The sequence below is a fragment of the Solea solea genome, chromosome 19 (assembly GCF_958295425.1).
Source record: "Solea solea chromosome 19, fSolSol10.1, whole genome shotgun sequence".
NCBI classification, from domain to species: Eukaryota; Metazoa; Chordata; class Actinopteri; order Pleuronectiformes; family Soleidae; genus Solea; species Solea solea.
Window position 1 is genome coordinate 5,842,517 of NC_081152.1, and position 11,399 is coordinate 5,853,915.

Sequence of the window (11,399 nt, forward strand, 5' to 3'; positions counted from 1 at the left end):
GATGAGAGGAAAATATTACCCAGACTTTTCACTGTTTGCTTTTGTTTCATGTATCATGTTTAATCTCTGTTTTTATCCTTTTAACGTCCAGGTGGCAACTCCTCCCAGAGCAGCTCTCCCAGCTCCAGTGCTCCAAACTCCCCTGCAGGCTCTGGCCACATTCGTCCCAGCACTCTCCACGGCCTTGGACCCAAACTGCCAGGTCAAAGGCTTCGCCAGGGGCGCCGCAAATCTGCTGGTAGCATTCCTCTTTCTCCTTTGGCTCGCACACCTTCACCCACCCCCCAGCCAACATCTCCTCAGCGCTCACCCTCTCCCCTTCTTAGTGGACATTCTGTTGCCATTTCCAAGACAGCACAAGCCTTCCCAGCAAAGATGCATTCTCCACCCACAATTGTACGCCACATTGTACGCCCCAAAAGTGCAGAACCGCCTCGCTCACCCCTGCTAAAACGAGTCCAGTCCGAGGAGAAACTGTCTCCCTCTTACACAGGAGATAAGAAGCACCTGTGTCCTAGAAAACACAGTTTGGAAGTGACCCAAGAAGAAGTACAGGATGAGGAGCTGAGGCCCGGTGAGCGGGATTACACCATCCTGCAGAGCGTGGAAGAAACTGCCAGTGAGCCAATGGCAATCACTCGTGTGCGGCCTGCTGAGCAGGGCTGCTTAAAGAGGCCCACCAGTCGCAAGATGAGCAGGCAGGAGTCAGCTGAGGAGCTGGACAAGGAAAAACTGAAGTCCAAGATGGTCGTGAAGAGACAGGACTGGTCAGAAAGGAGGGAGTCTCTACAGAAGCAAGATGCCCTGCGAGAATCGGACTCATCTCCAATGTGTGGTGACGACAGGGATGAGAGAAGCCACAACAAATCCCAGCGCAGCCCAGAGTCTGGACCTTTGGAGGCCAAAGCGGCCAGCACCACACTTAAAGATGTTCTGTATAAGAAGCTCACCACGCGAGCCTCAGAGGGCATCGCCGAACCACCAGGTGGCAGCAGTGAAAGTGAAGGAGGACTCCGAACAGAGTGGCAGCACTCCAGACAGAGTAAAGACAATATGAAGCCAGACAGATTGGACTTCAAAGCTCCCAACATCGAGTTCACAAAGAAGAGGTTGTCATTTGAAGAGAGGGATGACTGCATTTGTCGACTATCTTCTGGCATCCATGAGAACCTCCACTTTGGCTCCACCAGGTCTAAGAGCCTGCAGCTGGACACAGCCATGTGTCATGACCACATGAAAGCAGGAATGGGAAGTGTTCTCTCCAGCCCCGACGGCCTGGCCCCTAAACATTTTACTGGTAGAGGAGAGAGCGCTGTGGAAAAACTGCAGCTCATCTCTGCAGCAGAGCCCTCTCTACGAAAGACTTCATCTGAATATAAACTTGAAGGACGCCACGTCTCCTCTCTCAAACCTCTGGAGGGCACCCTGGATATCGGCCTGCTCTCAGGGCCCAGAGTCTCCAAAACGGAGACATGTTTATCCAAAATGACAGAGAACACAAGTGACTCTTTTTCTGTGAGTCCTTCAATTTGGCTTCAGAGCCCCACTGAGAGACAGTTAACCATCCCCCAGTTAAAAAGTGCCGACAAACTGAAGAGCCCCCTGACTTGTTCCCTGAGCCCTGAAGCTGTTTCTTCTCTAAATAGTGCAGTTGTCTCCAAAGAGCAGTCAAATAATTCACCCACAGAAGCCAAAACCAGTAGAAGTGATGAGAAAACACATGAGAGACACAGTGAATTAGTAAAGACTCCATCCACAAAAGTGGAGACCTCAGCTTTTGGCATTAAACAAGAGAGCAGGACTGGTATGAAGGCCAGTTCATCACTGGTTCATGAGCATAGAGGCCCTCGGCACAGCTCCCACTTCTCCTGTGGAAAAACACCATCCATACGCGAAGTCAGCAATGAAGATCAGGAGGACGAGGTGGAGCAGGAAGTCGCATCTTACACCACGTCACAAAGTTCTGCCAGCTCAAAGGCAGTCGTTTGTTTCCCTTCACCAAGGCTTGAAGGAAACCGAAAAAGTTTCCCTGCACCAACCCAAGTGGAGCCTCCGGCTGTGGCTGCCAATGACGCGTTACCTGTCTCACTGAAGCAGAAAATAAACTCTGGTTTGGATACAGGTCAGTGTCAAAGCTCTGAGAAAACTCCAGAAAAAACAGAGAAAACTACACAGTACTCAAATGTGACCTCTGCTCCAGTGCTGAATGTACTAGACAACTGCACATCTATATCCGTTCCAGAGAATGTGCTTTCAAAACAGCAACTGCTGAACATCTGCTCTTCGAATACACAACCTCAGGTTTCTATCACGACATCAGCATCTGTGTCTGTGCAAGACTATAAATCCTGCGGTTCAAAACCAGAAGGACAGGACTGCTGTGAAAGGCCTGTTAGTAAAGACAGTGTACAATCTAATAGGTTCATTGTGAAAGTGGTCGATGATGGAAGAGGCTCTGACTCCAAGAAAGAAATCATCACATGCACCACAGTTGGAAAAGTGGAGACGACCTCAAAAGAGCAGCTGAATAGAGACACGTCCACAGTTAACACAAGCACCTTGTCTCAGAATGTTGCACTGAGCACGGACAGAAGGGATAGCACTGTGTCTGCAGGTGAGAACGAGAGCAGCAACATATCGTTCACCTCACCAAAGAACAATGTGAAAGATTCAGAGCCGCTCTCAAAAACCTGTCCAGCTGAAAAAACACCCCACAAATTATCTGACTCAGAATCCTGCACCCCTAAAAAACAAGACGGTGTTATTAGTGTGAAAGAGAACACTGTGGTGCTTTCAACAAAACAGAGAAGTTCTGCTTCGGCAACTGCAAATGAAAACGTTTGGAGTTCCAGTATTAATTCAAGACCTGTGAAGCCAGAGAGCGAGACAAAAGCACTGGAAGTGAAATCTCGCAGTGCAGAAGTTAAAGGCAGTCTAAATTTAAAACAGAGAGATCTGTCAAAAGAATCTGCACTCTCTACTTCAAACATTCAAGAAACCCATGAAGCCAAGCGGAAAGAAGCCTCGTCCACTGGAGCTGACGCAAAGCGGGAGGAGCCGGTGCAGCCGACACATTCTTCCACTCTTGCTGACGTGAAGCAGAAAGAAACGCAGCCCAAAAGCTCAGTACCAAGCACAGGTCACATAGGAAAAGAAAACACAGACTCAAAGCTAAAATCTCTCCCCCCAAGAAATGTCCTTTCTCCTGCAGCTCCAACTCTGGTTCATAAACAAAGTTTTGATGCCAAACATAAAGATCACTCGCCCAAAAACCAAGTCCCGATCCCTAGAGACCGTCATGACTCAAAACCAAAAGACGTGAACTCGCCTCAAACTGCTCCTCCACATCAGCTCAGGAAGGAGCCAATACCACATGTTTCCTCTCAGCCTGATCCACTGAAACCCGCAGCGAAGAAAGAAACACCTACACCGCTCAGTAGTGGAGCCAAGGTCTCTACCTGCACTGCTCCCCAGGAGACCGTAACCAAGGCAACCAAGGAAGTTACCAAAACTGAAACGCTCACACCGGAGAGTCAGAAGGGCCCTGACGCCAGGAACACCGCCGCTGACAAACAGGTGTCCTCCAGCCCCAAGGAGCAGGCGGAGAGGAAGAAGAAGGAAACCACTCAAGACGCCACGTCTGTACAGAAAAACACTAAACGAGACTCGACTCGAGCTGCTCCTGCTGCACAGAGAGACGCCTCAGACAAAGATGGTGGCAGGTGCAAGCAGCAGAGAGAGTCGCCACGTAGCTCCACTAACAAAAAGTAAAGGGAGGGAAGAGGAAATAGCAGCTCACATTCTCACTTTACAGAATCCAGACCATGTTGGAAGAGTTTTGTGCAAACATTATCATGCCGCCTTCTTTTTGTTGGTGTTTTGTTGTTGTTGTTGTTGCTCAAGGACCGGGAAAGCTGTTACATGCTGATGGGGAGAGGTGGGGCGCGTGTGAGTCCGTGTGCATTTTTATCATATGACGTGACATCACATGTAAATGTAGGTCATGACTGATTGATCATCTCTGGTTTGTTCTGGATTTACTTTGAAGTGGATGTCCTGTGAATCGCAGTATGCTTTGTGCAATCAGTATATATCGTTTGGGGGGGGTGGAACCTTACAAAGGCTGGGGTGGGATGTACTGTAGAGTCGGTGCCATAAATGATTCTGAATTGCACTCTTACTTCTACTCGAAGGACCTGACGTCTTTCAATGCAGTAGTCCACGTGATTCTATGAAATTAGCTAATGTATCACATGTTTAGTCTAATCAGATTACTTTTAAATTGGGTTTTTCTGCGGTGGAATGCACTGTTCTCTGCTTTTCACTTGAAACCACAGAATAATATTACAGCTGAATTAGTTTAGGGGCCTTAGATTTATGGGAAATAAAACTTGCTGTTCTTAGCAAGATCGTGGTGTTTAAATTCACATTCCTCTGACGTGTGCGTGTGTGTACATATCGTTTTGATTTTTTTTTTTAACGCAATATGGTGTAAATATGATCAACCTGCGATACATGGGCTTACATGATTGTTGTTTGTAGTATATGTATAGGTTTTTGCAGTGTCATATTTGTATCGGGAGTATGGCGCTCTGCTTGAAAACTCTCTTCTAAACTAAGCTACTGTGATGTACGTCATCAAAGGCTTCGTCTCCGTGATTTAAACGTGTTCCAAAATTAACTTGAGGGAAAAAAATGACAAGGCATTAAAGGGTAACTGGGCTATTTCTAAAAAAAAAGAGAGAAAAAGAAAAGAGAAAGAAAATGTAGCATTCTATAACAAAACTGTGAGGATTGTCAGCGTTTCCCAGGAATGTCTTTTTATCAGCGATGATGTGTTTGTCGGCTGGCGACAGCTTGAATAATGAGGAATGTGTAAAATATGAAATATTGTGTTGAAAATGACATGAACCAGCAGTTCTGCACACGTTTGCCAACAGTTTTTCCTGCAGTAGAGTTCCTCTCTTTTTTTGAAGGAGTTTGGACTTCATCCGTGGTCACGTCCTCCATCTGTGCAGCTCAATCATGAGTAAGTTCACGTACACGCAGTGTGTCACTGTTAGTGTTTCTAAAGAATTTAGATGTCGGGCTTTGGTCAGTGTTGTTAAAGTCACGTGTTAGTGTTTCCAACTCTTCAGCTAAAGATTTTATATAAGGAGACGTGATTATTCACATCGTCATGTCGACAACATACGGATGTTAACGTGCAAATACTTGGTACTTCACGCTCTGCAGTTTAAATACACACATACATCAACAAGAAAACTAGTTTAGGACACTAAGTGTTTAATGCAGTATTGGCTCTGTTGTGCTGGCTATTTAACAATAATCTTGTCTACTACATATACTCAAACACTTTATATTTAACAGGACACAGAGACAGTGAAACACACCGGCAGAGATTCTATTGTGGACAGAATCTGACGTGTGCTTTTGCGTTCAATATTTTAACGTGTGAGAAAAAAAAATGCACCTTAATTATTTTTTGCCACAGTCTGTTCAGAATATATGAGTAAAAATGGAGGAGAATTGGAAGCGAGGACTGTTTATAAATTCGCCACATGTCCGTCCCCGACTGCTCGTTGACAAAGGACATTTAAAACACGCAGTTTTGTGACGACTGACATTTGAATCCTCAAAGCACATTCAATGTTTGTTTACAGAGCATCATGGATGTATAGTTTGTATATTGTTGATTTGCCAAATCTATGTTCTGTGTCACAGATGATGATGTTGTTTAATAGTAGTGTGAGACGTCGCGCCTTCGCCACCAGGGTGTTTAATAAGAACATTTGTTCGTGCAGTAATCACTGTCTGTTCATACGTCGGGTTGTTCTTCTTCGTCTGCTCGTCTTTTCAATTGTCCCCTCTCTGTTTTTCCTCCCCCTGTGCAAAACTAGTATTAGATGAACTTGCTTACATTGGTTTGTCTTTTAGAAAAATGTGCAATAAAAGTGTTTTGAGTTTTGTATTTTGCTCAAGGAAAGCTCTATGGATGTCATAGATGTTGTATATTAAAACAGATATTTATACTTCTAATGTTGCATAATACTAAAAATAAAATGAAATGGTAAGTTATTCTTATTTTCTGTTTTCTTGGTAAATATTAAAGGGCAATACAGTAAAATAATTCCACTTTTTTTCGGTCACATATTGACAAAATAACTCTTGTATGATAAGTCTCAGTTAAAAAGACAAATAAAGAAAATAAAGACAAATACGGCCGTAATTGGGCAAATTACCAGTCAACCTTCCCACCATAAATGAATTAGAATAATTGTAATGTAATAATTGTGTTTGGGATTTCTTTGAGCAGCACTTCGAAGAAGAATTATGCATTTTATTTCAAGACTTTCCTAGAATGAAAACATAATGGAGATGCGAAGAAATGTTTCACTTTATTTCTCTTTCAATATCCTACATGTATACATATAGATATATGATATATGTTGTAAAGTGGGACGCCAACAGGGGGCAGTGTGTTGCCATGAGTGCACTGGCTGCTCAGAACAGGCCTTCTGTTATGCAACATATATCCAGGACAGATAGAGAAGACGAATGTGGAGCAACATGGCAAACAGAATAACAGAAATCCAATCAAGATAAGGCTGAATGTGATACAGCTGCATATTTTAACTGCCTCAGATTACTCTGAGGCAGTTAACACTAAGTCCAAACAGTAAAACCAAAAGGTCATTCATCTTTATTCTTCTTATGCTTTTAGTGCCAAACTAAATTATTCATAACCTACTCGTTATAACCTATTTATGAGTAGATTAGAGGTTATTTAATGTATATTTTTGCCACACTTAGCCACCTAAAGTCCCTGTTGATCCTCGGTAATTGTCTTTAACCGTGATTACAGAAGATGCAGCCGCGTCCCACCAGACTGATTACTAAGCAAAAAAATATGAAACAAAGGATTGAATAAGAAGAAAGACTCTTAAACCTTGGGAATGGGGCAGAGAGTGGGTTCACCATGAAAGATCAGTGTGGTAATTTATGATCATTAACCGGCCATGTGCTCCATCCTTCACTTGTTTCTCTGCTGGGAGCAATTTCTGCCCCACTAGGTATTTCTGTCCTGTGTGTGTCATTGCATGTGTCGACCTACACTTTATCTTCATAGCCGCGGTCTATACCACGTTAACTCTTCCTTAATCTCTGTATATTAAAATTCTGTTTGCCCCTGGCACTATTAACGTCTCACCTTCTCAGATTATGTACGTAACCTGGCAGGAAAACTGACACCGCATTCACATTTTTGCACATAAATCAAATCCCCTCTGTACAAGTCGTCCTCCACTGCTGTCTTCTCGTTGCGTCATTGTCCCGAGAAACTTTTTTGGCACTTGGCTTTTCCATGACTCCAAACCCTCCCACTGCCTTAATTCCACTTAAAAAGACAACAAATGGTATTTAAATCAATAGATTGTGAGGATATTAAAACACGGCCTGTCTAAGGTCCATGGAGCTGCTCCCCCAGAATGAGGCCTGGTTACTCTGTAATCCATTTCAGAGAGACTGATCAATAGTAATGAGGTGACCCGCCATGTTATCAGCAGTGTGAGGAGTGAGGGGGGGGGGGGCATATACGTCAGTATGTGAGTATAGGCATATAGGTCACTATACGTGTGTGTTTGGCTCCTGTGGTGGACACGCCTCCCCAGCGACTTGCTGAATTTGACATGATTTGAAAGTTAATTTTTAAACATTTGGCAACTTATGTAATCATTCAAATATGACAGGTTCTGCAGCGTCACATTTTCTGTGTGTGTGTGGGGGGGGGGGGGGGGGGGGGGTTAGAAAGTCAGAAGAGATGCTTCTATCATCTCAGGGTGCCATAAATGTCAAAAAAAAATGTGTCAATCCATTTTAAATGTTCTTTCCAGTCTGGAGCAGAAGAGCTACTGAAGCACCTGGTTTTGCCTTGTGTGCTGCTATAAAAGCACTTTTATATATCCCCCCCCCCCCAAAAAAAAAGTTATGACATGTACGTGCTAAAAAAAAAAAAATCTTGATTTCCTCCTTGAAAGATTTAACACGCCATCAGACGGCATGAGAAAAGAATGAGTGTTATAGCTGGAGACGTCGATGTGTTGACAACAGTGGTGGGAACATTGCTTGGCTCAGTGTGTGTAGACACATGCAATCTGACACACAGATACACAAAGCCACTCTGGCCCACATTAACTTTTGCTGCTGGAATTTGTTCCAGTACATTCTGTGATTTGGGGAGAAGCCAGAACTCTGGGCCAGTTCTCATATCTCATGTTGCAACTAATGGCTTCTTGTTGAGCTCTAAAGTTCAGCCACTGGCCCATCACGCACACAGGGAGGGGTGAGTCTATTATGTAGGACAGGGTTCACTCTCATAAAAGAAATATTAAAAAGCCACCGCCTCTGCATTAGGGGGAGTTGAGCAGCAGTCCTCATGGTTTGTGCTTTCCACTGTCTTTGCTGTTTGTTTTTTTGTTTTTCTCCAGGGTGATTTTTAAGGCATCGCTGTAGAAAAAGGTCGTTTATGGTTGAGTTATATCCTCAGGGTTTTAACAAACTAATGTTTTGGGGTTAGCTGCTCTCGGTCCTGAGCTCCTGTCGCCAGTTGAGCCGACAGCTTCAAACACAACATGATGATTTGACGCAGTCTCTTCATCTGTGGAACACTTCTGCTTTATTGTCCGATGCCTAGAGGAGATTACAGAAGTCTCACGAGTCAAGTTTTACGTCAACATTATATACGTTTCCCGTCGACTGCTGGGAAGTAAATATCAGGAGTTATTTCACACAGGAAAAACACTAGGTGGCGCTAAAGTACATGTCACCAGAGAAGGATAACAAGGTGCAACCTGATGACGTGGATGACTTGAATAAAGAGTGCAAATCTTTACACTTGTATATAATCCTTGCTGCTTCAGCGTTCGTGGAAGAATGTTGTTTTTCCCTCATCCGTCCACACTGATCTCCTCGTGCTTTAAATGCAATATTTATTTATTTATATATATTTATTTTCTCTCTCTCATTTCCCCTTGATAAACACAACTTTACTGTGAAAGAATGTGATGGAGTCATCCATCAGTAACTTGCCTATTGTAGCTTTAACCGTGTAACCGTTCAGATTAACCGTTCAAGTAATCTGATTACTTTTGATCATTAGTCCAATGATCTGATGTAGCTTCTACAAAAAGTGTGCGTGTGTGTGTTTACTTGTGATTGTTACCTCTTTAGGACACTGATCTCGTCAGGGCTTGTAGTCCTCATGAAGACTAAAACCTGGTCCTAAAGAGGCAGAACATAATTTCTGAGGAACTGGTTACATTTAAGGCTAATATGTGACTTTAGGTCAGGTTTTTCTATGTGTGTGTGTGCAGCAGCTGGCTGGGTGTGTGAGTGAAAGTTTAGATACATCATCCAGAGGTTGTGGGCACCCTCAAATGTCAATAACAGAATATTATTTTCAGAATTCATGGAAGGGCTTGTGTTGCAACACAGAAATAAACCTTCAGCTATAACAGTTTTACTGCAGCTGTGACGAAACTCTCTGTTTGACCATGAGGCTGTTTGTTGTTCTGTTCTATGATTATTTTCATTGTCGGCGCCATTCTGATGATTTATCTTGATTATCGGTGTTTGTTTACACTTTGATTGCTTTGTTATGTTTATGGAGTCTCTATAAGGGCGGCTGCACACGTATGTGTGACGGGGGGAGATTACACGGTTTTTACCGTTATACAAGTTTACAAATAATTACATCACTAGTTTATCCACCCTGAAACTAATTAACAATGAACAAAAGGGATTCAACCCAAAGACGTTAGGACAGGTCTTTGTGGCTAAAATCACATTACATTCATCATCACTTAATCTGTTTATTATTTTCTGGATTAAGTGATTAGATGTTTGTGTCATTTTTCTCACATTAGTCCTGGAAAGTGAGGCTATGTTCAGATTACCAGCGACAGTGTTCAAATCTGATTTATTACAGGTCAACTACTGTCTCATATATGAATGTGAAAACATATCTGTGAGACTGCTCATTATTCAAGTACGATGTATAATAATAATATATACATTTACTCTTTTTTTTAGCCTTTTTACGTAGAGGTTAGAATTAGTGACATGGTATACTTCCGTGTGCAAGCGTGCAGCCCAGATTTTGGAGCCATGTGCAAAGAGCTTGTTGTGTGCGCGTGGACAGCACATGCACAAACTGAACTCCTGTCCCACCAGTAGGTGGAGTATTAAGCCCCGCTCACCAAGCAGAAAAAACATTTCGACAACAGGAGACTTAATCGCCGCCAAGGAAAGTCATCCGAGCCTCGAACCGGCTGACACTCCGACTCCTCTGCCCGACAGGCCTCGAATCAGACGTGTACGAGGGAGCTGTAGCATCGTTCTCTTCTTCTTTGTTGTACTTAAGTGAACTACGGTGGCCTTCACAGACCAGAACGAATGCTCTTCGTCATGTGTGTAATTAGCTTCCTCTTTTAAAATGGCTGGTTTGGGTGTTCAGGCTGTTGCATGGCAACATGGCTGCCTCTGTAACGCCAGAGCACTTGCCTCAAATACATAGAAAAGTCTTATTCCAAGGCAGCAAACACTAAATCATTTTGCTCATACTTAATACTAAATGTGACACACTGGACCTTTTAAGATGAAGAACATCTTGAAGAGCCACTTCGTTGTCCACCGCTCGCCACAGGAAATGGATCCTTGGCTTATCAAAACAAAGACCAAGCTGCAGAGAAGATTACAGTTAAAGTTATGACTTTTTGCACAAATTGGACCCTCGTCATGTTTTGTATTGTGAATTGGCTCACTATTGTTAATCCGTTTAACTGTCAAAGAGGAGCAAAAAACATGCACCTAACAAGCTCAAATGAGTGAATTGTCTACTTTTCTTCCTGAAAACTAAGGTGAAAGCTGAGTGTGAAGCAGCGTGTGATGTGGTGATGTTGCTGTGTGAAGTTGAGGCGAGCTGCAGGAGTTAAGTGCTGATTATCTGTGGGTGTATCGCCTCCAGCTCCTCTGTCATTAACCACTTTCTTTCGTGTCTTTGTGAAGCAAAGGCCCTGAAGTTGTTGTCTGAAATCATCTCCACTTGATGTAGAATGGGATTTCACACACAGACAACATATGGCTGTCACATGATCAGCATGATTATGACCCTGTGTTGCACAACGGGCCGCAACAGGGCAAAGGTCACATCTCTCGTCCTAAGATGTGACCTTTGCCCTGTTGTGCAACACAGGGTCAGAATATCATTGTGAGCTTTGCAGGTTTATTGCAGTGAGCTGAAAATGAGGGGAAATTTCACGTTCTGATGCCTGATCTCAGCTGACCACACTACTCTGTTTGTCTCCTTTTGGTTTCCCTCAGGCCGAGCGTGACCCGAACAA

At 43.5% G+C, this 11,399-nt stretch overlaps 1 protein-coding gene across 10 annotated transcripts in view; it reads left to right on the forward strand.

The window, feature by feature from the left end:
* mast4 (microtubule associated serine/threonine kinase family member 4) overlaps window positions 1–6,078 on the forward strand; it is an 85,521-nt gene extending 79,443 nt beyond the window's left edge. For all 10 annotated transcript variants that reach the window (XM_058618078.1, XM_058618079.1, XM_058618080.1 and 7 more), the window contains one exon: window positions 92–6,078. In XM_058618078.1, the coding sequence (XP_058474061.1) occupies window positions 92–3,771 (3,680 nt within the window). In that variant the 3' untranslated portion in view covers window positions 3,772–6,078. The remainder of the gene's footprint in view (window positions 1–91) is intronic.
* The last annotated feature ends 5,321 nt before the right edge of the window (window positions 6,079–11,399 follow it).